The sequence below is a fragment of the Oncorhynchus clarkii genome, chromosome 28, assembly GCF_045791955.1.
Source record: "Oncorhynchus clarkii lewisi isolate Uvic-CL-2024 chromosome 28, UVic_Ocla_1.0, whole genome shotgun sequence".
NCBI lineage: Eukaryota > Metazoa > Chordata > Actinopteri > Salmoniformes > Salmonidae > Oncorhynchus > Oncorhynchus clarkii.
In genome coordinates this window covers 46,239,212-46,266,734 of record NC_092174.1, presented here as the reverse complement: position 1 = coordinate 46,266,734, position 27,523 = coordinate 46,239,212, and the positions used below count along the sequence as shown (strand labels likewise).

General features: G+C 49.9%; 1 protein-coding gene across 2 annotated transcripts; it reads left to right on the top strand.

Moving 5' to 3' along the window:
- The first annotated feature begins 1,261 nt into the window (after positions 1-1,261).
- On the top strand, positions 1,262-27,259 carry LOC139387578 (vesicle-associated membrane protein-associated protein A-like). Of its 2 annotated transcripts, XR_011629192.1 has the most exons (8): positions 1,262-1,421; positions 15,004-15,156; positions 19,328-19,431; positions 20,104-20,184; positions 22,014-22,202; positions 24,038-24,160; positions 24,338-26,338; positions 26,492-27,259. XR_011629192.1 is itself a non-coding variant. In XM_071133909.1 (6 exons), the coding sequence occupies exons 1-6, from the start codon at positions 1,364-1,366 to the stop codon at positions 24,212-24,214; spliced, it is 762 nt and encodes a 253-aa protein (XP_070990010.1). In that variant the 5' UTR covers positions 1,266-1,363; the 3' UTR covers positions 24,215-26,292. The 2 variants fall into 2 exon arrangements, 1 of the variants encoding a protein (XP_070990010.1); XM_071133909.1 differs by lacking the exon at positions 26,492-27,259 and having other exon boundaries at positions 1,266-1,421; positions 24,038-26,292.
- The last annotated feature ends 264 nt before the right edge of the window (positions 27,260-27,523 follow it).

Here is a 27,523-nt window from a genome sequence, read left to right as displayed (position 1 = left end):
TTGACATTTATCCAAAGGAAGGAAAGCAGTGAAATATTTCAACTTTATTTGACATTTTGACAGTTTTCAGCTAACTTTCTCAAATAGTCTGACATACAGTATAACAACTGTTTAAGTAAACAGTTGCTGCAAGGTTATCACCCTTGAACTTCCCCTTATCTATAACCTCTCATTTTGAAGGAAACATAAAGGTTTGTCTTAAGAGTTTAACCTATTCAGTGGAAGGTATTGGTCTCTGACCTTTAGGAATGCTGTAAATAGATGGAAAGATAAGGAGAGTGGAGCAGGCTCGGGTTTTCAGCCGTGCTCTACTCCAGACTACCCTCCCTCTCGACAGTTTACACGTGCTCTTGACAGGGAAGTCTGCACCACCTCTCTGTCACGAAGATGGACTTAACCCTAGACGAGGCTCTCAAAAGGTCCGAAGAGAGAAAGGCAGAGTAGAGACTGTTCTGTGTTTAAAATTGTAAAACAAATAGGGTTTAATTTGTGCTCCCGAGAAGGCGCAGCGGTCTAAGGCACTTCATCTTAGTGCTAGAGGCGTCACTACAGACACCCTGGTTCGATTCCAGGCTGTGTCACAACCGGCCGTGTTTGGGAGTACCATAGGGCGGCGCACAATTGGCCCAGTGTCGTCCGGGTTAGGGTTTGGCCGTCATTGTAAATAAGAATTTGTTCTAAACTGACTTGCGTAGTTAAATACAGGTTACACACATTAATACAAAGAAAGAGAGAGAGACAGAGAGAAAGAGAGAGAGAGAGAAAGAGAGAGAGAGACAGAGAGAGAGAGAGAGAGAGGCAGAGAGAGAGAAAGAGAGAGAGAGAGAACACGCACACACACTCTCCGCTTCAACACGCACACACACCCTTCTTACACATGCACAAGTTATTTTCTCAACCCCTTCCTATATATATATATAGTCATTGCTCTCAACACACACATATATCCAGAGAAGTATCACTTAAACATTACAGTATTTGGAACCATGCTTATCAAAATACCCCATAAATCAAGTTTGCTGAAATAGCTCTATCAACAAATTTGAACCAATATGGCATTTAGACCTATCTGTAAACTACATATTTTTCCAGTTAGGATCTGTGGCAAAAAAAAGTAGCCTACATGACTATTGCGTATTTGATTAACTAACTAACTTAATCAAATCAGATTAAACAAAAATGAGTTTCTTATTAAAATGAGTGAAGACCCAAACACGTGAACGCGCACTAGAATCGCGCGTTGAAATATTTGCTCCCGTGTGCTCGTTCAGGTTGTTAGACCAGAGAGACCAGTCAGCGACTCTTCAGCTCCAACTAGCAGGACCACCTCTCGTCAGTGTCTCTGACAACGCTATAGATAAATATGTCCAAGTTGGAGCAAATCCTTGTCCTCGATCCCCCCTGTGACCTCAGGTTTAAAGGTAAGTGCATTTTTACCTGTTTGTTTTAAATCTCCGAGACAAGCCTGTTTCACACTTCCCTTCGGTTCGTAGTTAACGCGTTAGGCTGCCCGCCGCCGCCATTTTGTTCGGGGAACGGAGACAGGCCGCGGTGTGAATCACGGTAATGTCAGTGACGCGGTCGACGTGCGTGGGTCTTGTCTTGTCATAAACTGTACCGAATCGTTTTTTATATATACCTCTGACCACATGCTATCTTTTCCCTTTCTTGTGATAAAGACTGTCCAGATAACCCAGGTATTCCTTAACTAACTAGTGCGAAAGTTTACAACTTGCTAAACCAATAAACTAACATACAAGGAGGACATGTAGTTAACCAACTAACTAACTAAAGGTGTCCTGCTTGTGAAGTAGTCATTGGTGGTTGTACTAACTAACTAGGTTTGTATAACTCACGTATTTTGGTTGGTGAATGGTTGCAACCAGATAGCAAATGTTAACGTCAACCGTTCTAACTAGTTTTCCGTGTATTACACTTTTAAAAAACAAAAACAAGTGGGAATACAAATGTATTCTCGGTACCCAGCTGCTCAGTCGGAGCTTTCTGTGCCGACGGACCGGTTCGTTCAGAGGACGGGGTTTAACGGGCGCTTGGCATCCAATTTGTTGCATTACCGCAACCTACTAGACTGAGGTACAACTCCCTTTATACTCTGCTTGAAAAACAAAACTGTACTAAATAAATACCCGACCATCTAACACTACACTCGGTCATTTTCATATTATATGAAATAAAATGAACACCACGCTACTCCACTAATTACATGCATTTATTCCTACCTTCCTTCAACACAGCACACACTGCCGCTCTTCTGATGTCATGTTTCACACACCTAAATACCTCTCGGCAGCTGCCTCCACCACCTCTATTTTCTGCGACTTCTGTTCCATCCCTGCTGTACAGTTGATAACCGTTGCTATAAATGCTAAACATCCCAATCTTACTGAAACGCATAGCATTTTGTCCTGTCCCTCTGTACTGGGTTATCTCTACTACTCTCACCACTCCTCCCTCTGTACTGGGTTATCTCTACTACTCTCACCACTCCTCCCTCTGTACTGGGTTATCTCTACTACTCTCACCACTCCTCCCTCTGTACTGGGTTATCTCTACTACTCTCACCACTCCTCCCTCTGTACTGGGTTATCTCAACTACTCTCACCACTCCTCCCTCTGTACTGGGTTATCTCTACTACTCTCACCACTCCTCCCTCTGTACTGGGTTATCTCTACTACTCTCACCACTCCTCCCTCTGTACTGGGTTATCTCTACTACTCTCACCACTCCTCCCTCTGTACTGGGTTATCTCTACTACTCTCACCACTCCTCCCTCTGTACTGGGTTATCTCAACTACTCTCACCACTCCTCCCTCTGTACTGGGTTATCTCTACTACTCTCACCACTCCTCCCTCTGTACTGGGTTATCTCTACTACTCTCACCACTCCTCCCTCTGTACTGGGTTATCTCAACTACTCTCACCACTCCTCCCTCTGTACTGGGTTATCTCAACTACTCTCACCACTCCTCCCTCTGTACTGGGTTATCTCTACTACTCTCACCACTCCTCACTCTGCACTGGGTTATCTCTACTACTCTCACCACTCCTCACTCTGCACTGGGTTATCTCTACTACTCTCACCACTCCTCACTCTGTACTGGGTTATCTCTACTACTCTCACCACTCCTCCCTCTATACTGGGTTATCTCTACTACTCTCACCACTCCTCCCTCTGTACTGGGTTATCTCTACTACTCTCACCACTCCTCCCTCTGTACTGGGTTATCTCTACTACTCTCACCACTCCTCCCTCTGTACTGGGTTATCTCTACTACTCTCACCACTCCTCCCTCTGTACTGGGTTATCTCTACTACTCTCACCACTCCTCCCTCTGTACTGGGTTATCTCTACTACTCTCACCACTCCTCCCTCTGTACTGGGTTATCTCTACTACTCTCACCACTCCTCCCTCTGTACTGGGTTATCTCTACTACTCTCACCACTCCTCCCTCTGTACTGGGTTATCTCTACTACTCTCACCACTCCTCCCTCTGTACTGGGTTATCTCTACTACTCTCACCACTCCTCCCTCTGTACTGGGTTATCTCTACTACTCTCACCACTCCTCCCTCTGTACTGGGTTATCTCTACTACTCTCACCACTCCTCCCTCTGTACTGGGTTATCTCTACTACTCTCACCACTCCTCCCTCTGTACTGGGTTATCTCTACTACTCTCACCACTCCTCCCTCTGTACTGGGTTATCTCTACTACTCTCACCACTCCTCCCCCTGTACTGGGTTATCTCTACTACTCTCACCACTCCTCCCCCTTGACCCATCTTCCTCTACTTTCTTCACTGCCTCAGCACATGACAACTCCTGCTCTAGGCTAACCCTGGAAACCTCAACCTGCCTCTCTCTGGCACGGGACATTTCTGATCCCCAGCTCCATGGGAACCCCTACAAATGAACACATTCTACTACTTTCCCCAATGCTACACATTCCTTTGCCTCATGCCCTTCTGCACACTTCTCACACCGAGGAACCTCACTCCTACACACTGCTGCCACATGCCCATAAGCTTGACACCTGTAACAACGTAATGTAATCGGCACAAAAGCACGTACAGGATAACTTATATATCCTAACATCACTTTGTCAGGCAAAAACTCAACTTCAAAGCTCAAAAGAGAAGACAATGACTCTTCTGTTTCCCCTGTCTCTCGCCACCCTGTCTGCGTCGCATCAAACGACGAGCATCACAAACACCGGGAATCTTTCCCCTCAGTTGGTCAGCGTTTATATCTACTGCTGCCCCAGTTATCACTCCTTTCACTGGTGCCCTTTTTTTGAGAGCGAAACAATTCACTTTTCTTGCCTCCCATTTTTGTTTTACTCTGAGCGCCTTCTCCCTCAAACCAACAGAAACAAAAAATGATCACTAGACCATTTCTGGTTACCCTCACAAACTTTTTCCCCCCCAGCCTGAATCCACAAATGGATCAGCTTAAAGGCAAGAGTCCATTTTTTTCCCATAAACTTCACTCCTACTGTCAGACCCATCTTTTTCCTGACCCTCTGTGCATACCTTGGTCTCCGATAACTTCACCACATCTACCACCTCTGATACTACACCCTCATAAAATTCAATTTCTCCTCCTGTGTTCGTTCGGGTGTCGTAACTGGCTTAGTCAGTGACGTGTACAGATTGTCTTATGTACCCACCAGTTCTAGCTTGTTTATCATTACCTAAAACATACCAGTTTTTTAAATTGATTTTTAAACTAATGACCTGGACCAGAGCCGGCCGTGCCCTCTGATAGCTCTGGTCCTGGGAGTTACTAATGACCTGGACCAGAGCCGGCCGTGCCCTCTGATAGCTCTGGTCCTGGGAGTTACTAATGACCTGGACCAGAGCCGGCCGTGCCCTCTGATAGCAATGGTCCTGGGAGTTACTAATGACCTGGACCAGAGCCGGCCGTGCCCTCTGATAGCAATGGTCCTGGGAGTTACTAATGACCTGGACCAGAGCCGGCCGTGCCCTCTGATAGCTCTGTTCCTGGGAGTTACTAATGACCTGGACCAGAGCCGGCCGTGCCCTCTGATAGCTCTGGTCCTGGGAGTTACTAATGACCTGGACCAGAGCCGGCCGTGCCCTCTGATAGCAATGGTCCTGGGAGTTACTAATGACCTGGACCAGAGCCGGCCGTGCCCTCTGATAGCTCTGATCCTGGGAGTTACTAATGACCTGGACCAGAGCCGGCCGTGCCCTCTGATAGCTCTGGTCCTGGGAGTTACTAATGACCTGGACCAGAGCCGGCCGTGCCCTCTGATACGTCTTCTGATCAATCAGCCCAACTTCTCATCATCAGTCACAAGATTTATGTTTACCCCTTCAACAAATTAAACCCCGAGGCTCACTAACTGCTTTCTAAATGACAACGGTAGGCGAGCACGCAACAATTTTTTTAGGATAAACAAATTGCATGTCACGTAATTGGCCAGCTCTCTCCCTCCCCTGGCTCAATGAGAAGGTAAATAGGCCATGCCGGGGTCACCCATGCCGGGGTCACCCATGCCGGGGTCACCCATGTCAGGGGAGATAACACACATCTTCTCATTAACCTCTACACCAGATGACAAACATAATGTCAATATATTGTAGGTAGGTAGGGCGAAAGTAGCAAGACAGCTCCCACCAATACCGTGCCACTTGTGTGTTGAACGCAAACTAGCATTATAAATACTTCGATTTTTAAGCTCTCGTGACAAGTATGTGAAACTGTATGTGAAACAGCCTAGATCCTGTCTAGGTGGATGGATGGCCCTGTTGCAGCCTAGATCCTGTCTAGGAGGATGGATGGCCCTGTTGCAGCCTAGATCCTGTCTAGGAGGATGGATGGCCCTGTGCAGCCTAGATCCTGTCTAGGTGGATGGATGGCCCTGTGCAGCCTAGATCCTGTCTAGGTGGATGGATGGCCCTGTGCAGCCTAGGTCCTGTCTAGGTGGATGGATGGCCCTGTGCAGCCTAGATCCTGTCTAGGTGGATGGATGGCCCTGTGCAGCCTAGATCCTGTCTAGGAGGATGGATGGCCCTGTGCAACCTAGATCCTGTCTAGGATGGCCCTGTGCAGCCTAGATCCTGTCTAGGATGGCCCTGTGCAGCCTAGATCCTGTCTAGGAGGATGGATGGCCCTGTGCAGCCTAGATCCTGTCTAGGAGGATGGATGGCCCTGTGCAACCTAGATCCTGTCTAGGATTGCCCTGTGCAGCCTAGATCCTGTCTAGGAGGATGGATGGCCCTGTGCAGCCTAGATCCTGTCTAGGTGGATGGATGGCCCTGTGCAGCCTAGATCCTGTCTAGGAGGATGGATGGCCCTGTGCAGCCTAGATCCTGTCTAGGAGGATGGATGACCCTGTGCAGCCTAGATCCTGTCTAGGTGGATGGATGGCCCTGTGCAGCATAGATCCTGTCTAGGCGGATGGATGGCCCTGTGCAGCCTAGATCCTGTCTAGGATGGCCCTGTGCAGCCTAGATTCTGTCTAGGATGGCCCTGTGCAGCCTAGATCCTGTCTAGGATGGCCCTGTGCAGCCTAGATCCTGTCTAGGATGGCCCTGTGCAGCCTAGATCCTGTCTAGGATGGCCCTGTGCAGCCTAGATCCTGTCTAGGATGGCCCTGTGCAGCCTAGATCCTGTCTAGGATGGCCCTGTGCAGCCTAGATCCTGTCTAGGATGGCCCTGTGCAGCCTAGATCCTGTCTAGGATGGCCCTGTGCAGCCTAGATCCTGTCACAAAATGACTATGTAGGAGTTGACAACTGTCTCAAACAGTTCTTTCTGAATTGAACTTGAACACAGGCTCGAGGCTGTGCAATAACAGTGTTCTCGAGGAGATAAGGATGTTAATTGGTTAGCCACCAAAATACATTTTGACCAGTCATGCTTATCGTTTTATAGGTTAATTTGAATAATTGTGTGGAATTTAAATTGCCGCGTTGTGTGTTTGTTAGTCCTCATGATGCATTTATTTATCACCTGTCAGAATACAGTGACTAGTTTGAGGAGAGGAATATCCTACCACCTGAGAGGAATATCCTACCACCTGAGAGTACCCTACCACCCGAGGAGAGGAGTACCCTACCACCCGAGGAGAGGAGTACCCTACCACCCGAGGAGAGGAGTACCCTACCACCCGAGGAGAGGAGTACCCTACCACCCGAGGAGAGGAGTACCCTACCACCCGAGGAGAGGAGTACCCTACCACCCGAGGAGAGGAGTACCCTACCACCCGAGGAGAGGAGTATTCTACCACCTGTCAGACAGGATACAGAGACTAGTTAGAGGAGAGGAATATCCTACCACCTGAGGAGAGGAATATCCTACCACCTGAGGAGAGGAATATCCTACCACCTGAGGAGAGGAATACCCTGTCACCTGAGGAGAGGAATACCCTGTCACCTGACGAGAGGAATACCCTGCCACCTGAGGAGAGGAATACCCTGCCACCTGAGAGGAATATCCTACCACCTGAGGAGAGGAATACCCTGCCACCTGAGGAGAGGAATACCCTACCACCTGAGGAGAGGAATATCCTACCACCTGAGGAGAGGAATATCCTACCACCTAAAGAGAGGAATATCCTACCACCTGAGGAGAGGAATACCCTGCCACCTGAGGAGAGGAATACCCTGCCACCTGAGGAGAGGAATACCCTGCCACCTGAGGAGAGGAATACCCTGCCACCTGAGGAGAGGAATACCCTGCCACCTGACGAGAGGAATACCCTGCCACCTGACGAGAGGAATACCCTGCCACCTGAGGAGAGGAATACCCTGCCACCTGAGGAGAGGAATACCCTGCCACCTGAGGAGAGGAATACCCTGCCACCTGAGGAGAGGAATACCCTGCCACCTGAGGAGAGGAATACCCTGCCACCTGAGGAGAGGAATACCCTGCCACCTGAGGAGAGGAATACCCTGCCACCTGAGGAGAGGAATACCCTGCCACCTGAGGAGAGGAATATATCAATAGTTTTTTTCCCCATTAGTCCTGAGCTAGGCTTAATCTGTGTCTGGGAAGTTGCCCCTTCCTGACAGAGGAACAGATTGCTGAGGAAGAAGTTCAAACGTAGATAAATAAATAATAACATGTTTTAAGGATGTTTAGTCCTCTCTACCCATGCTGTTGTTAAAACATGCATGGTTCTGTGACGGTCCTGTCCTTAACGGTCGTGGGCTAACCCAATGCCCACGGTCCCGTCGTGGGCTAACCCAATTCCCACGGTCCCGTCGTGGGCTAACCCAATTCCCACGGTCCCGTCGTGGGCTAACCCAATTCCCACTGGCCCCGTCGTGGGCTAACCCAATTCCCACTGGCCCCGTCGTGGGCTAACCCAATTCCCACGGTCCCGTCGTGGGCTAACCCAATTCCCACGGTCCCGTCGTGGGCTAACCCAATTCCCACGGTCCCGTCGTGGGCTAACCCAATTCCCACGGTCCCGTCGTGGGCTAACCCAATTCCCGCGGTCCCGTCGTGGGCTAACCCAATGCCCGCGGTCCCGTCGTGGGCTAACCCAATTCCCACGGTCCCGTCGTGGGCTAACCCAGCTCTGCCAGGCCTAATCTCACTTTGTTGTGCTGATCAGTGTATTGAGTAGGTCATAGTAATCTAGAAAACCGTTGGTTATTGATCCATGTTAGAGGACGGATGAATGGTCATTGATCCTGAAGCAAAAAACAAATCCTATTTGCATTTCCTCAGCTTGTCTCTAAGCAAGAGGATGTGATCATAGATTGAATTGGGTTTTAGCTGTGTTGTCCATATAGACCCCATCAGTATTGAACTAAACCCAAGCTTTCTGTGGGGAGTATAACCAAATGCTGTCCCCCATGTCCCCTCGGATCAGGAAACACTTCCTGATTTTTGATGCAATCATTTCCTCCCTAGGTATGGATGGTATGGTATGGAAACGGGCGTAGAACCATAGTAGGTTACTTGACTGAGTCACAATGTTGTTTGGTGCAATGACAGACATTAGACCCTGTCTTTCAGTATATCATGTTGATCTGAAACTGTGTTGTGGTCAAGCCAGGTCACAGCAAAACATGCCCTAATAAACCCATCAGCCGGGAAAATGGATACACAACAACCTCCATTTATCTGTCTGCGGGGCAACTAATCACTAATTCATCTGAGTTTGGTGTAATTTGACTTGGCCTCTAGCTGTGTTGACAACATGATGGGACCTATGCTGCACAGGGCCATCCTAGACAGGATCTAGGCTGCACAGGGCCATCCTAGACAGGATCTAGGCTGCACAGGGCCATCCTAGACAGGATCTAGGCTACACAGGGCCATCCTAGACAGGATCTAGGCTGCACAGGGCCATCCTATGGGACCGTGTTGGGACCGTGCTGACTGGTTAAATCTGGACCGTGTTGGGACCATGCTGACGGGTTAAATCTGGACCGTGTTGGGACCATGCTGACGGGTTAAAGCTGGACCGTGTTGGGACCATGCTGATTGGTTAAATCTGCACCGTGTTGGGACCATGCTGATTGGTTAAATCTGGACAGTGTTGGGACCATGCTGACTGGTTAAATCTGGACCATGCTGATTGGTTAAATCTGGACCGTGTTGGAACCATGCTGATTGGTTAAATCTGGACCGTGTTGGGACCATGCTGACTGGTTAAATCTGGACCGTGTTGGGACCATGCTGACTGGTTAAATCTGGACCGTGTTGGGACCATGCTGATTGGTTAAATCTGGACCATGTTGGGACCATGCTGATTGGTTAAATCTGGACCGTGTTGGGACCATGCTGACTGGTTAAATCTGGACCATGCTGATTGGTTAAATCTGGACCGTGTTGGAACCATGCTGATTGGTTAAATCTGGACCGTGTTGGGACCATGCTGACTGGTTAAATCTGGACCGTGTTGGGACCATGCTGACTGGTTAAATCTGGACCGTGTTGGGACCATGCTGATTGGTTAAATCTGGACCATGTTGGGACCATGCTGATTGGTTAAATCTGGACCGTGCTGGCTGTTAATGTCCTTATAGGAAACAGCAGACCAGCTGTCACCAGATGGACAGAGAGCAGCACCGGAGTAATGATGGTAGCTAATGTCTCCCCATGAATTTTACTGGAGTCAATCAACCTGAGTCAACAAATCAGGTTACAAAGGCTGCATTTACACAGGCAACCCAATTGTTGGCAAAAGATCAGATCGATCAAAAGACAAATTATTGTCAAAAGTTCAGAATTGGGTTGACTGTCAACGCAGCCACAGTCCTTCCATCTCCAATATGGAGAGCATGGGGATCTCCTCTCTTCATATGATATTACCTGAGCTAAGGGAACCTTAAATTGGTTTAATCGATTAGGATTTGGCTTATAGCCTCGGAAAGCGGTACGTAATGCAATGACCTGTTTACGGTCAGCTGTTGGTGTACTGGTAACGAATGACTCCGACCAGTCTGGATCCTAGGCGTTGCATCCATTTACTCCTTTTAAAAGGGGTAATCTGCAGTTAAAACAACAACAATGTGTTATTTTCCCCTCTCAACACGATAAATACACAAGGTTAACACTTTGTCCAGAGGGGACAGCGTGTAGGAGACTTTGTCCAGAGGGGACAGCGTGTAGGAGACTTTGTCCAGAGGGGACAGCGTGTAGGAGACTTTGTCCAGAGGGGACAGCGTGTAGGAGACTTTGTCCAGAGGGGACAGCGTGTAGGAGACTTTGTCCAGAGGGGACAGCGTGTAGGAGACTTTGTCCAGAGGGGACAGCGTGTAGGAGACTTTGTCCAGAGGGGACAGCGTGTAGGAGACTTTGTCCAGAGGGGACAGCGTGTAGGAGACTTTGTCCAGAGGGGACAGCGTGTAGGAGACTTTGTCCAGAGGGGACAGCGTGTAGGAGACTTTGTCCAGAGGGGACAGCGTGTAGGAGACTTTGTCCAGAGGGGACAGCGTGTAGGAGACTTTGTCCAGAGGGGACAGCGTGTAGGAGACTTTGTCCAGAGGGGACAGCGTGTAGGAGACTTTGTCCAGAGGGGACAGCGTGTACAGAGGGGACAGCGTGTAGGAGACTTTGTCCAGAGGGGACAGCGTGTAGGAGACTTTGTCCAGAGGGGACAGCGTGTAGGAGACTTTGTCCAGAGGGGACAGCGTGTAGGAGACCGTATACAACGGTTGTTACTATTAGTAGCCTGCAGTTGCTCAGACTGGAGAAATCATCTTGTTTTCATCCTGTAAAGCATGTCAAATCGCTAATGTTTTGGCGTAGGCTTCAGCAACGTTTATGCAAAGACTTTTTGCTTGTCTGTTGGGAGTGTCTTATCGCCGGGGTTGAGTAAGTTACTTTACTTTCTAACTGCAATCGGTTACAGTTACTAGTTACTTGTCCAAAATCCTTATCATCAACGTAACGTTTGGATTACCCCAAACGCAGTAATTTAATCTGAAAAAAAAAAAAAAAATGATCCTTCAAACACATGTGGAGTTAAATTAAATGTAATTTGAGAACTAAGGAGTCAATTTAAACTCAGCAACAAAAAAAAAAAGATCCCTTTTTCAGGACACTGTCTTTCAAAGATAATTTGTAGAAATCAGAATAACTTCACAGATCGTAAAGGGTTTTTAACAGTTTCCCATGCTTCAATGAACCATAAACAATGAATGAACATTCACCTGTGGAATGATCGTTAAGACACTTAACAGTTTACAGACGGTAGGCAATTAAGGTCACAGTTATGAAAACTTAGGACATTAAAGGGGTCTTTCTGTGAACTCTGGAAAAACGTCAAGAGAAAGATGCCCAGGGTCCCTGCTCATCTGCGTGAACGTGCCTTAGGTATGCTGCAAGGAGGCATGAGGACTGCAGATGTGGCCAGGGCAATAAATTGCAATGTCCGTACTGTGAGATGCATCAGACAGAGCTACAGGGAGACCGGACAGACAGTTGATCGCCCTCGCAGTGGCAGACCACGTGTAACAACACCTGCACAGGATCGGTACATCCGAACATCACACCTGCGGGACAGGTACAGGATGGCAACAACAACTGCCCGAGTTACACCAGGAACACACAATCCCTCCATCAGTGCTCAGACTGTCCACAATAGGCTGGACTGAGGGCTTGTAGGCCTGTTGTAAAGGCAGGTCTTCACCAGACATCACTGGCAACAACGCCGCCTATGGGCACAAACCCACGTCGCTGGACCAGACAGGACTGGCAGAAAATGCTCTTCACGGACGAGTCGCGGTTTTGTCTCACCAGGGGTGATGGTCAGATTCGTGTTTATCGTCGAAGGAATGAGTGTTACACCGAGGCCTGTACTCTGGAGCGGGATCGATTTGGAGGTGGAGGGTCTGTCATGGTCTGGGGCGGTGTGTCACAGCATCATCGGACTGAGCTTGTTGTCATTGCAGGCAATCTCAACGCTGTGCGTTACAGGGAAGACATCCTCCTCCCTCATGGGGTACCCTTCCTGCAGGCTCATCCTGACATGACCCTCCAGCATGACAATGCCACCAGCCATACTGCTCGTTCTGTGTGTGATTTCCTACAAGACAGGAATGTCAGTGTTCTGCCATGGCCAGCGAAGAGCCCAGACCTCAATCCCATTGAGCATGTCTGGGACCTGTTGGATCGGAGGGTGAGGGCTAGGGCCATTCCCCCCCAGAAATATCCGGGAACTTGCAGGGAATTTGCAGGTGCCTTGGTGGAAGAGTGGGGTAACATCTCACAGCAAGAACTGGCAAATCTGGTGCAGTCCATGAGGAGTAGATGCACTGCAGTACATAGTATCTGGTGTGGCCACCAGCTGCATTGACTGTTACTTTTGATATTTTGTATATTTGAGCAAACATTCTTTCTATATTTAAGAAATCCATTATAGCACAATTTTAGGTTTTCAAAAGTATCTGTAGTCAGTATCTGTAGTCAGTATCTGTAGTCAGTATCTGTAGTAAAAAATGCCTTAACTGATTCCAGGTAGTGAGTTACTCCCCAAACGGTGCAGCTCTGATGTGAAGGACAGAGAAATTATCAAGTCTGTAAAATATATAAAATGTATTGTAAATTTTGGGGCGGCAGGGTAGCCTAGTGGTTAGAGCGTTGGGCTAGTAACCAAAAGGTTGCAAGTTCGAATCCCCAAGCTGTTGCTCTGACAAGGTACAAATCTGCCGTTCTCATTGAGGCCGTTAATAGCTGCACGAGTTGCGTGACATCGTTTAACCTTTCGTTAGACACTGAACACAACACAATGCCACGTCAATTCCACGCTCCCTCAACAACTTGAGACATTGGCAGAGAATTGAATGCTAATTTCTCTACCTAAGCAGCTTCCAATGTCATTTTCACTGAATTTGGCACTAAGTCCAACTGGCCTTATAATCACAGACCACCTGTACAGCGTCGGTGTGGGTGAGCGGTGTGCTGATGTCAACGTTGGGAACAGAGTGCCCCATTGTGGGGTTATGCTATGTATGGTCAGGCATAAATTACGAACAACAAACACAGCTGCATTTTAAATCGATGGCAATTTGAATGCACAGAGATCCTGAGGCCCGTTGGCGTGCCATTCATCCACCGCCATCACCTCGTGTTTCAGTATGATAATGTACAGCCTCGTGGCACAAGGATCTGGACACAATTCCCGGAAGATGAAAATGTCCCAGTTCTTCCATGAAACCTCACCCATTGTACGACAGCGTGGTTCCAGTTCCCGCCAATATCCAGCAACTTCTCACAGCCATTGAAGAGGAGTGGGACAACATTCCACAGGCCACAATCAACAGCCTGATCAACTCTATGTGAAGGAGATGTCACACTGCATGAGGCAAATGGTCACACCAGATACTGACTGGTTCTGATCCACACCCTACCTCTTTATTAAGGTATCTGTGACCAACAGATGCATATCTGTATTCCCAGTCATGTGGAATCCATAGATTAGGTCCTAATTGATTTTTCAATTGACTGATTTCCTTATGTGAACCTTAACTCAGTAGAATTGTTGTATGTGTTATCCAGATGTGTTCATCTCCCCTCAGTGTTGCACTGTAATCACATGATCTCTCTCTCTGCCTCCCCCTTCTCTGCCTCTCCCCCTTCTCTGCCTCTCCCCCCTTCTCTGCCTCTCCCCCCTTCTCTGCCTCTCCCCCCTTCTCTGCCTCTCCCCCCTTCTCTGCCTCTCCCCCCTTCTCTCTCTGCCTCTCCCCCCTTCTCTCTCTGCCTCTCCCCCCTTCTCTCTCTGCCTCTCTCCCCCTTCTCTCTCTGCCTCTCTCCCCCTTCTCTCTCTGCCTCTCTCCCCTTCTCTGCCTTCTCTGCCTCTCTCCCCTTCTCTGCCTTCTCTGCCTCTCTCCCACTTCTCTCTCTGCCTCTCTCCCCTTCTCTGCCTTCTCTGCCTCTCTCCCACTTCTCTCTCTGCCTCTCTCTGCCTCTCTCTGCCTTCTCTGCCTTCTCTGCCTCTCTCCCACTTCTCTCTCTGCCTCTCTCCCCCTTCTCTCTCTGCCTCTCTCCCCCTTCTCTCTCTGCCTCTCTCCCCCTTCTCTCTCTGCCTCTCTCCCCTTCTCTCTCTGCCTCTCTCCCCTTCTCTGCCTTCTCTGCCTCTCTCCCCTTCTCTGCCTTCTCTGCCTCTCTCCCACTTCTCTCTCTGCCTCTCTCCCCTTCTCTGCCTTCTCTGCCTCTCTCCCACTTCTCTCTCTGCCTCTCTCTGCCTCTCTCCCCTTCTCTGCCTCTCTCCCCCTTCTCTCTCTGCCTCTCTCCCCTTCTCTGCCTCTCTGCCTCTCTCCCCCTTCTCTCTCTGCCTCTCTCCCCCTTCTCTCTCTGCCTCTCTCCCCCTTCTCTCTCTGCCTCTCCCCCCTTCTCTGCCTCTCTGCCTCTCTCCCCCTTCTCTCTCTGCCTCTCTCCCCTTCTCTGCCTCTCTGCCTCTCTCCCCCTTCTCTCTCTGCCTCTCTCCCCCTTCTCTCTCTGCCTCTCCCCCCTTCTCTGCCTCTCTCCCCCTTCTCTCTCTGCCTCTCCCAGGTCCCTTCACAGATGTCGTCACCACCAACCTGAAGCTGAAGAACCCGTCTGATAGGAGAGTATGTTTCAAAGTGAAGACCACAGCTCCCAAGAGATACTGTGTACGGCCCAACAGCGGCATCATCGATGTAGGTGCTACCGTCACCATCTCTGGTAAGTCCAATAACTAGGGGTGGGAACGTTTTTTAAAATTGATATCCTTAATGTTTAGAAAAATCCCTAACGGGAGAAACTAATAATTTACTCAATTTCCCTCTACAAAATGTACATTTTAAAATCCCAGCTCACCTGCTCTTTTTTCTTTTGCTAATGATGCTGGTATGTTTTACATGGATTTATTTCCACAAATATTTTGTCAGGGGAGATCTTGATTGAGGGGGGGTGGGGGCGGCAGGTAGCCTGGCGGTTAGAGGGGAGGGGGGGGCGGCAGGTAGCCTGGTGGTTAGAGGGGAGGGGGGGGCGGCAGGTAGCCTGGTGGTTAGAGGGGAGGGACGGCGGCAGGGAGCCTGGCGGTTAGAGGGGAGGGGCGGCAGCGTTGCCTTGCGGTTAGAGGGGAGGGGCGGCAGGTAGCCTGGTGGTTAGAGGGGAGGGGGGGGCGGCAGGTAGCCTGGCGGTTAGAGGGGAGGGACGGCGGCAGGGAGCCTGGCGGTTAGAGGGGAGGGGGGGGCGGCAGGTAGCCTGGTGGTTAGAGGGGAGGGACGGCGGCAGGGAGCCTGGCGGTTAGAGGGGAGGGGCGGCAGCGTTGCCTTGCGGTTAGAGGGGAGGGGCGGCAGGTAGCCTGGTGGTTAGAGGGGAGGGGGGGGCGGCAGGTAGCCTGGCGGTTAGAGGGGAGGGACGGCGGCAGGGAGCCTGGCGGTTAGAGGGGAGGGGCGGCAGCGTTGCCTTGCGGTTAGAGGGGAGGGGCGGCAGCGTAGCCTGGCGGTTAGAAGGGAGGGACGGCAGCGTAGCCTGGCGGTTAGAAGGGAGGGGCGGCAGCGTAGCCTGGCGGTTAGAGGGGAGGGGCGGCAGCGTAGCCTGGCGGTTAGAGGGGAGGGGGGGGCGGCAGCGTAGCCTGGCGGTTAGAAGGGAGGGGCGGCAGCGTAGCCTGGCGGTTAGAGGGGAGGGGCGGCAGCGTAGCCTGGCGGTTAGAGGGGAGGGGCGGCAGCGTAGCCTGGCGGTTAGAGGGGAGGGGCGGCAGCGTAGCCTGGCGGTTAGAGGGGAGGGGCGGCAGCGTAGCCTGGCGGTTAGAAGGGAGGGGCGGCAGCGTTGCCTGGCGGTTAGAGGGGAGGGGGGGGCGGCAGCGTAGCCTGGCGGTTAGAGGGGAGGGGGGGGCGGCAGCGTAGCCTGGCGGTTAGAAGGGATGGGCGGCAGCGTAGCCTGGCGGTTAGAGGGGAGGGGGGGGCGGCAGCGTAGCCTGGCGGTTAGAAGGGAGGGGCGGCAGCGTAGCCTGGCGGTTAGAAGGAAGGGGCGGCAGCGTAGCCTGGCGGTTAGAGGGGAGGGGGGGCGGCAGCAGCTTAGCCTGGCGGTTAGAGGGGAGGGGCGGCAGCGTAGCCTGGCGGTTAGAGGGGAGGGGCGGCAGCAGCGTAGCCTGGCGGTTAGAGGGGAGGGGAGGGGCGGCAGCGTAGCCTGGCGGTTAGATGGGAGGGGAGGCAGCGTAGCCTGGCGGTTAGAGGGGAGGGGCGGCAGCGTAGCCTGGCGGTTAGAGGGGAGGGACGGCGGCAGGGAGCCTGGCGGTTAGAGGGGAGGGGGGGCGGCAGCGTAGCCTGGCGGTTAGAGGGGAGGGGAGGGGCGACAGCGTAGCCTGGCGGTTAGAGGGGAGGGGAGGGGCGGCAGCGTAGCCTGGCGGTTAGAGGGGAGGGGAGGGGCGGCAGCGAAGCCTAGCGGTTAGAGGGGAGGGGAGGGGCGGCAGCGTAGCCTAGCGGTTAGAGGGGAGGGGGGGCGGCAGCAGCGTAGCCTGGCGGTTAGAGGGGAGGGGGGGGCGGCAGCAGCGTAGCCTGGCGGTTAGAGGGGAGGGGGGGGCGGCAGCAGCGTAGCCTGGCGGTTAGAGGGGAGGGGGGGGCGGCAGCAGCGTAGCCTGGCGGTTAGAGGGGAGGGGGGGGGCGGCAGCAGCAGGGTAGCCTGGCGGTTAGAGGGGAGGGGGGGGGCGGCAGGTAGCCTGGCGGTTAGAGGGGAGGGACGGCGGCAGGGAGCCTGGCGGTTAGAGGGGAGGGACGGCGGCAGGGAGCCTGGCGGTTAGAGGGGAGGGACGGCGGCAGGGAGCCTGGCGGTTAGAGGGGAGGGGGGGCGGCAGGGAGCCTGGCGGTTAGAGGGGAGGGGGGGCGGCAGGGAGCCTGGCGGTTAGAGGGGAGGGGGGGCGGCAGGGAGCCTGGCGGTTAGTAGCCTAGTGGTTAGAGTGTAGGGGCGGCAGGTAGCCTAGTGGTTAGAGTGTAGGGGCGGCAGGTAGCCTAGTGGTTAGAGTGGAGGGTAAGTAACTGAAAGGTTCTGGATCAAATCCCAGAGCTGACAAGATAAAAATCTGTCCTTCTGTCCCTAAACAAGACAGTTAAACAATTGTAAATAATATTTTTTCTTAACTGACTGAATAGTTGAAAAACAAAAAAATATATGGTTATTTGTGGCCCTAAATTGGTGATTTAATTTTTTATTTTATTTGTATTATCGACCTAGAACGTGCAATTCAGACTGTTTCAAAAATACTTCCTATTTCCTCAGAGGATGATGAACAGGCACACTAGTGGATGTTGTTTTGCTGCTGCCTTGACAGGAACTAATGGGGATCCATAATAAACCCCAGGAAGAGTAGCTGCTGCCTCGACAGGAACTAATGGGGATCCATAATAAACCCCAGGAAGAGTAGCTGCTGCCTTGGCAGGAACTAATGGGGATCCATAATAAACCCCAGGAAGAGTAGCTGCTGCCTTGGCAGGAACTAATGGGGATTCATGATAAACCCCAGGAAGAGGAGCTGCTGCCTCGGCAGGAACTAATGCAGATCCATAATAAACCTCAGGAAGAGTAGCTGCTGCCTTGGCAGGAACTAATGGGGATCCATAATAAACCCCAGGAAGAGTAGCTGCTGCCTTGACAAGAACTAATGGGGATCCATAATAAACCCCAGGAAGAGTAGCTGCTGCCTTGACAGGAACTAATGGGGATCCATAATAAACCCCAGGAAGAGTAGCTGCTGCCTTGACAGGAACTAATGGGGATCCATAATAAACCCCAGGAAGAGTAGCTGCTGCTTTGGCAGGAACTAATGGGGATCCATAATAAACCCCAGGAAGAGTAGCTGCTGCTTTGGCAGGAACTAATGGGGATCCATAATAAACCCCAGGAAGAGTAGCTGCTGCCTTGACAAGAACTAATGGGGATCCATAATAAACCCCAGGAAGAGTAGCTGCTGCTTTGGCAGGAACTAATGGGGATCCATAATAAACCCCAGGAAGAGTAGCTGCTGCCTTGACAAGAACTAATGGGGATCCATAATAAACCCCAGGGAAGAGTAGCTGCTGCCTTGACAGGAACTAATGGGGATCCATAATAAACCCCAGGAAGAGTAGCTGCTGCCTTGGCAGGAACTAATGGGGATCCATAATAAACCCCAGGAAGAGTAGCTGCTGCCTTGACAGGAACTAATGGGGCTCCATAATAAACCCCAGGAAGAGTAGCTGCTGCCTTGGCAGGAACTAATGGGGATCCACAATAAACCCCAGGAAGAGTAGCTGCTGCCTTGGCAGGAACTAATGGGGATCCATAATAAACCCCAGGAAGAGTAGCTGCTGCCTTGACAGGAACTAATGGGGCTCCATAATAAACCCCAGGAAGAGTAGCTGCTGCCTTGACAGGAACTAATGGGGATCCATAATAAACCCCAAGAAGAGTAGCTGCTGTCTTGACAGGAACTAATGGGGATCCATAATAAACCCCAGGAAGAGTAGCTGCTGCCTTGGCAGGAACTAATGGGGCTCCATAATAAACCCCAGGAAGAGTAGCTGCTGCCTTGACAGGAACTAATGGGGATCCATAATAAACCCCAAGAAGAGTAGCTGCTGTCTTGACAGGAACTAATGGGGATCCATAATAAACCCCAGGAAGAGTAGCTGCTGCCTTGGCAGGAACTAATGGGGATCCATAATAAAGACGACTATAAATTCTGATCGTAGGAGCCTTTTTGTTTTATCATTTTTTTTTACTTGTCCATTCGGACAACTTTAGTCTATAGCTTTTATTTCGATCCTTGTAACAGTAGTTGAAATAAACTACATTTAAGACTTATAGCGTAAATCAAGAACTCTGTTTTTTGCTGACACGTGTGTGTGACAGTTTTGTTTTGAATCTATTACAGTAATGCTCCAGCCCTTCGACTACGACCCCAACGAGAAAAGTAAACACAAATTCATGGTCCAGAGTATCTTTGCGCTTCCTAATGTGGCTGAGATGGATGCAATGGTGAGTAATTCTACCTTACTGTCAATCTACATCTGACCCTACGAGGTCTGGACTACTGCTGCTTTTCTGTATCCATCTGTATCCTTTTCTGGTGTCCACCTGGTGTCCCAGGTGTAAATCTATCCCTGATTACAAGGGAAGAAGGAAAAATAAATAAGGTATTGGAACTGGCTTTGATGTCGCACCCCATTGTATTATCTGTGACTTAACCCAGTCATGGTGGTTTTCCCCTGTCGTCCAGTAGAGGGCAGCAACAGAGTCATGGTGGTTTTCCCCTGTCGTCCAGTAGAGGGCAGCAACAGTCATGGTAGTTTTCCCCTCTCGAACAGTAGAGGGCCGCAACAGAGTCATGATAGTTTTCCCCTCTCGTCAAAACCAAGCATTCTATGAATCTCTCTAATACTACAGTTAGAGCTGGTGTCAATCTCCTCACAGAACATCACAGTGACGACAAGTACAGGAAAGATATCTACGGAGCTTTAGTGTTTGGCTAAGAGCTGAATAGTTGAATAATGATGTGAGAGTTCGTTGCCAGATTTTTTTCCTCCACCCACCGTGGTATGTGTCTGTGTGTGAGAGAGAGAGATGGTGTGTTAGTGTATATGGAGTCCAGCTGCTAGTAGTTTTAGTCTGATGAATAACATGCTGATGTATTCCTCACCTCTCCTCCAGTGGAAAGATGTGAAACCTCATGACCTCATGGATTCCAAGCTGAGATGTGTATTCGACCTGCCTTCTGAAAACAATGAAGTGGTAAGTTGGAGGAGCATCAGCAGGACTTATGTGGGGAGGGGGAGGGGCATGTGGGGAGGGGGAGGGGCATGTGGGGAGGGGGAGGGGCCTGCAGGGAGGGGGAGCGGCCTGCGGGGAGGGGCCTGCGGGGAGGGGGAGGGGGAGCGGCCTGCAGGGAGGGGCCTGCGGGGAGGGGGAGGGGGAGGGGCCTGCGGGGAGGGGGAAACTGGTCTGGGTTCTAAAGGTAGGTACTACTGCTGTACTGCAGTTTGTCCAATAGGAAAAGCACATTCTCCTTTTCTGTTTCAAAACATTTTGCTACGTCGTGTCCTTGGTCGGGCCAGGAGAAAGGCTAGCAGAGTGGACCGGACACACAAGCTGTCTCCCTGGGAACTCTCGTGTGTGTGTTTCCCCCATCCCTTGTCCTTCACTGTGACGTGTCGTTGACTGTTCACTGACCAGAACCACATCTAACCATGGTATTGAAGGGACGTTCCCTCCCTGGTGCCTGCGATGTGCGTCCTCTATCTGCCTCCAGCCTGGACCAGACACACAAGCTGCCTGCCAAATTACCCCATATTCCCAATATAGTGCGTTACTTTTCATCGGGGCCCATACGGCAACAGACTCGGCCTCCTCTGTCGTACGTACGGCCTCCTAATCGAACAGTACTCGTTTTCTTTCATAGAATAATTATTTGATTTGAGACCGGATGTGGTAAGCACTTTAGAGATTGTTTCATTGCGGGCGAATTCAAGTAAGCATCAGATAAAACATGTACTGTTTGAACCCCACTCTCGCTAAGCATCAGATAAAACGCGTACTGTTTGAACCCCACTCTAAGCATCAGATAAAACGCGTACTGTTTGAACCCTACTCTCTCTAAGCATCAGATAAAACACGTACTGTTTGAACCCCACTCTCGCTAAGCATCAGATAAAACGCGTACTGTTTGAACCCCACTCTAAGCATCAGATAAAACGCGTACTGTTTGAACCCTACTTTCTCTAAGCATCAGATAAAACACGTACTGTTTGAACCCCACTCTCGCTAAGCATCAGATAAAACGCGTACTGTTTGAACCCCACTCTAAACATCAGATAAAACACGTACTGTTTGAACCCTACTCTCTCTTTCTAAGCATCAGATAAAACACGTACTGTTTGAACCCCACTCTCGCTAAGCATCAGATAAAACACGTACTGTTTGAACCCTACTCTCTCTAAGCATCAGATAAAACGCGTACTGTTTGAACCCTACTCTCTCTCTAAGCATCAGATAAAACACGTACTGTTTGAACCCCACTCTCGCTAAGCATCAGATAAAACACGTACTGTTTGAACCCTACTCTCTCTAAGCATCAGATAAAACGCGTACTGTTTGAACCCTACTCTCTCTAAGCATCAGATAAAACACGTACTGTTTGAACCCTACTCTCTCTAAGCATCAGATAAAACACGTACTGTTTGAACCCCACTCTAAGCATCAGATAAAACACGTACTGTTTGAACCCTACTCTCTCTAAGCATCAGATAAAACACGTACTGTTTGAACCCCACTCTAAGCATCAGATAAAACACGTACTGTTTGAACCCTGGACAGTCTCCTAACCTCCAGCCCCTAACTGATCTGGGACCAGGCTAAGGACCCACTGCTGCTGGGTTTCTGTTTAGGGGTTTTCCCTTAAACATCTGCAAATGACACCCTATTCCCTATAAACAGTGCACTACTTATGACTAGAGCCCTTTTGAAGTCCTGGTCAGTAGTGCACTTAATATATAAGGGTGCCATTTGGGATGCTGCGGACTTAGTATGTTCTCTCTCTCTCTCCCCGTTGTCCTTTTCTCCAGATCGACGTGGAGTTGAGCAGCAACACGACAGCTCCCGTACAGAACTCGTCCAAGGCTGCTCCCGTGCTGACAGCGGCGAAGACCGCCAGCGTCTCGACCAACGGCTCTGAGATGAGGAAACTAACAGAGGAATGCAGGAGACTTCAGGCTGAGATGGACAAGCTGACCGGCGAAAACCGTCAACTCAAGGTTAGGTTCTCTCTGCCGTGGAGACGGCTTAGAGGTTCGACGTGGTTTCATTGCACACAACAGTACGATTATTAGTCAGGTTGGTATAAAAGAGTTCAATTAAAATCCTGCTTTGCCAGAAGAATCAATTCCCCAATAATCCAGTTGACATGGACACATCAGGCTACCTGATGGGACTTGAATAAATGCAGAAAATCAACGTTCTCCCACAGCGACCATGTCATTGTTGCGTATCCTATTTGATTCGGAGTTTGAACATTATTTTTCTCATCTCTGTGTATTTTTTCCCCCCCTTTCTAATTTTCTAAATTTACTTTTGCAAATTTTTGGAATACTGAATGTTATCAGCTCTCCAACCAAAATCTAATATTAACCTGAGTTTAGAAATAACACAAAACATCTATACTTATTTGATTGAATTAACAAAGTTATGAAACACACAATTCCCCTGTGTGAAAAAGTAAATGCCCCCTTACACTCAATAACTGGTTGTGCCACCTTTAACTGCACTGACTGCAACCAACCACTTCCTGGTACTGTATGACCACTTCCTGTAGTTGTAGAACAGTCTCTCACATCGCTGTGGAGGAATTTACTGTAGCTGCACTGACAACAACTAACCACTTCCTGGTACTGTATGACCACTTCCTGTAGTTGTTGGATCAGTCTCTCACAACGCTGCGGAGGAATTTTGACCCACTCTTCCATGCAGAACTGCATTAAGTGAAGAACATATGTGGGTTTTTACACATGACCTGCTCGTTTCAAGGCCTTGGCTCATCGCGCTCTAGCGACTCTTTGGCACGCCTGGCGCCTGCAGGCGGACTCCGGTAGTCAGTTGAACGGGTATGGCTGGCTTCCAGTGTGAAGGGGAGATGTTTGGTGGGTCATGTTTCGGAGGACGCGTGACTTGACCTTCGCTGTTAGCACCGAAGGGTTTAGTCAGATTATGAGAAGTGCCAACTAACCAGCAGTTAAAAGGTTCTGTAGAGAACTATATTGTTGTTTGATAGTTTCTTCTCTCCTCTCTATTCCCCCTCCCTATCTCCTCTCTATTCCCCCTCCCTCTCTCCTCTCTATTCCCCTTCCCTCTCTCCTCTCTATTCCCCTTCCCTCTCTCCTCTCTATTCCCCCTCCCTCTCTCCTCTCTATTCCCCCTCCCTCGCTCCTCTCTATTCCCTCGCTCCTCTCTATTCCCTCGCTCCTCTCTATTCCCTCGCTCCTCTCTATTCCCTCTCTCCTCTCTATTCCCTCTCTCCTCTCTATTCCCTCTCCTCACTATTCCCCCTCCCTCTCTATTCCCCATCCCTCTATATTCCCTCTCTCCTCTCTATTCCCCCTCCCTCTCTATTCCCCCTCCCTCTCTATTCCCCCTCCCTCTATATTCCCTCTCTCCTCTCTATTCCCCCTCCCTCTCTATTCCCCCTCCCTCTATATTCCCTCTTCCTCTCTATTCCCCCTCCCTCTATATTCCCTCTCTCCTCTCTATTCCCTCTCTCCTCTCTATTCCCTCTCTCCTCTCTATTCCCCCTCCCTCTATATTCCCTCTCTCCTCTCTATTCCCTCTCTCCTCTCTATTCCCTCTCTCCTCTCTATTCCCCCTTCCTCTCTATTCCCCCTTCCTCTCTATTCCCTCTCTCCTCTCTATTCCCCCTTCCTCTCTATTCCCCCTTCCTCTCTCCTCTCTATTCCCCCTCCCTCGCTCCTCTCTATTCCCTCTCTCCTCTCTATTCCCCCTCCCTCGCTCCTCTCTATTCCCTCTCTCTTCTCTATTCCCTCTCTCCTCTCTATTCCCTCTCTCCTCTCTATTCCCCCTCCCTCTCTATTCCCCCAAGGACGACGGTGTTAGAATGAGAAGGGCTGCCCAGCGTTCTGACCACATGACATCAAACCAGACGGGCTCCTCCTCCTCCTCCATGATGCAACAGACGACCGCCGCCTCCCTCCCCTCTCTCCTCGTTGTCATAGCAGCCATCTTCATCGGATTCTTCATCGGGAAGTTCATCTTGTAAACTGGAGCTGGCTCTGAAATGGCACCCTATTTGCTATTTTGTGAACTATTATTTTTTTAGCAGAACCGATAGGGAGTCCCATAGGGGTCTCTGGTTCAAAGTAGGGCACTACGTAGGGAATAGGGTGCCATTTCGGACAGCGCGCCCTGGGAGAAGCAAGACGCCTGCCGTAGTATCTAATGACAACCCCTCGGCTCCTGAATCAAAAGGCCGAAAGGGTGGAACTGACTAACCAAGAAGGAAAGACTTTGTGTTGACTTTGCCATATCAGAAGTAGTGCTCTGTCTGCAGTGGCCATGTTGTCTGTCTGTACAGTACGAGGGCCCCCACTGCCTTTCTGCAAGCCTTTACACATGGTTAGTGTACACACAGAGGGGAGAGAGGGAAGGAAGATAACGAAAAAGATGGTTCTGTTTAGTTTTTCTGCTTTGTTTTTGATGGATGGACAGACAGCCTAAGTGCAGGTATGAGATGTACGTACCGAATAGCACCTTTATTCCCTGTATAGTACACTACTTCTAATGGTCCTGGTCAACAGTAGTGCACTACACAAGGAATAGGGTGCCTTTTGGGGACACACAGGAAGTGGTACACTATCAATCAACACGGAGGACAGTTTATGACGTGCCTAGGCCCTGTTAGAGTACTTTAACGCACCGTTCCTACCTTACGAGGTAAGCATAGCTCCATAAGTGGTTAGATCGGTGAAAAGCCCCCCCCCTCCCTATTACTTTACCCAATTCAGATCTGTGATTCCTTCAAGGAAGATGGGTAGGAAGGGAACTATGCATGATGGTAGGAAGGGAACTATGCATGATGGTAGGAAGGGAACTATGCATGATGGGTAGGAAGGGAACTATGCATGATGGGTAGGAAGGGAACTATGCATGATGGGTAGGAAGGGAACTATGCATGATGGGTAGGAAGGAACTAATGCATGATGGGTAGGAAGGGAACTATGCATGATGGGTAGGAAGGGAACTATGCATGATGGGTAGGAAGGAACTAATGCATGATGGGTAGGAAGGAACTAATGCATGATGGGTAGGAAGGAACTAATGCATGGTGGGTAGGAAGGAACTATGCATGATGGGTAGGAAGGAACTAATGCATGATGGGTAGGAAGGGAACTATGCATGATGGGTAGGAAGGGAACTATGCATTTCTTAAGTATTGGAACACGGTCCTAGTCACCATGGGGGCATGAAGCAGTTGAATAAACCAATCGTCTTCTCTCGCTCTCTCACTCTTTTTTTTTTATTATAAAAAAAATAAAAAATAGTACTTGAATGAAATGTTAAGTGAAAAATGTTATTTTAATCCTTTTTTTTAAGCTAAAAAGGAGAGAACTACTTCTTCCGTTGTCCAAACAGACCACCTCGCTACTTCATGCAGGATCGCCTCTGATTTAGTCTGTACAAAATGGTACTCCTATTCCCTGTATAATGTCCTGCTTTTCACCAGGGCCTGTAGGGCGATCTGGTATAAAGTAGTGCACTATATGGCTGGATGGATATATGGACGGACGGATAGATGGGGTGCCATTTGGGACAGAGACATCGACTACTTGATTTGTTCAGTTTAGTAATTTCTCTACTTTTTCTCTGGGAAATGTTTCTAGTCCATTTGGGACATAGGTCCTTCCTACTTCCTGTCCAATCCTATCCCTACTTCCTGTCCAATCCTGTCCCTACTTCCTGTCCAATCCTGTCCCTACTTCCTGTCCAATCCTGTCCCTACTTCCTGTCCACTTCTATCCCTACTTCCTGTCCAATCCTATCCCTGACAATACGAATGCAGACTTTATTATTATTGTTTTTCTCATCATATTACACTCTCTCCTTACCTTCTGAGGCAAATGTTCTTAACCCCATCCCTCCCATGGTATTAAGCATTGAAGAAATAAAACTGAAAACAATGTTGGTTTTGATGGCCATCTTCTTGCAGAGTCTCTTCAAATGTACAAATCATACATCACAATGTAGCCGACATCTTTGTTTGCTGACGAATATCTAGATGAATATTGTTAATTGTTTGCTAATACAAACATCTATTCACCGGACCTAGCTCGGCCTTGTCCCCCGAGGCTAATTGACCGGACCTAGCTCGGCCTTGTCCCCCGAGGCTAATTGACCGGCCCTAGCTCAACCTTGTCCCCCCAGGGCTAATTCACCAGACCTTGCTCGGCCTTGTCCCCCGAGGCTAATTCACCGGACCTTGCTCGGCCTTGTCCCCCGAGGCTAATTCACCGGACCTAGCTCGGCCTTGTCCCCCGAGGCTAATTGACCGGACCTAGCTCGGCCTTGTCCCCCGAGGCTAATTGACCGGACCTAGCTCGGCCTTGTCCCCCGAGGCTAATTGACCGGACCTAGCTCGGCCTTGTCCCCCCCAGGCTAATTGACCGGACCTAGCTCGGCCTTGTCCCCCGAGGCTAATTGACCGGACCTAGCTCGGCCTTGTCCCCCCCAGGCTAATTGACCGGACCTAGCTCGGCCTTGTCCCCCCCCGAGGCTAATTCACCGGACCTAGCTCGGCCTTGTCCCCCGAGGCTAATTCACCGGACCTAGCTCGGCCTTGTCCCCCGAGGCTAATTGACCGGACCTAGCTCGGCCTTGTCCCCCCAGGCTAATTGCTACATACAGTGCATTCGAAAGGTTTTCAGACCCCTTTTTCCACATTTTGTTACGTTAAAGCCTGATTCTAAAATTGATATTTTGCTTATCAATCTACACACAATACCTCATGATGTTTGGCTGGGGTAGGCCGTCATTGTAAATAAGAATTTTGTTCTTAACGGATTTGCCTAGTTAAATAAAAGTTAAAATCCCACTGTGGATAATTGCATAGGGGCAAAAAAAAGTACAAAATATTACTCCACATTTAAGGACACAGACTGACCAGGTGAAAGCTATGATCTCTTATTGATGTCACTTTCAAATCAGTGTAGATGAAGGGGAGGAGACGGGTAAAAGAAGGATTTTTAAGCCTTGAGACATGGATTGTGTATGTGTGTCATTCAAATATTAAAAGTGCCTTTGAACTGGGTATGGTAGTAGGTGCCAGGAGCACCGGTTTGTGTCAAGAACTGCAACGCTGCTGGGTTTTTCACACTCTACAGTTTCCCCGTGTGTATCCAGAATGATCCACCACCCAAAGGACATCCAGCCAACTGGACGTAACTGTGGGGAAGCATCTTAGTCAACATGGACCAGCATCCCTGTGGAAGCATTGGAGTCAACATGGGACCAGCATCCCTGTGGAAACATTGGAGTCAACATGGGACCAGCATCCCTGTGGAAACATTGGAGT

What these genes read in the sequence shown, in the direction of transcription:
- LOC139387578 (XM_071133909.1), top strand. Translation starts at nt 1,364, where the DNA reads ATGTCCAAGTTGGAGCAAATCCTTGTCCTCGATCCCCCCTGTGACCTC. An exon ending in CTTCTGAAAACAATGAAGTG is followed by an intron (nt 20,185 to 22,013) that starts GTAAGTTGGAGG and finishes CCTTTTCTCCAG; the next exon opens with ATCGACGTGGAGTTGAGCAG. An exon ending in GCGAAAACCGTCAACTCAAG is followed by an intron (nt 22,203 to 24,037) that starts GTTAGGTTCTCT and finishes TATTCCCCCAAG; the next exon opens with GACGACGGTGTTAGAATGAG.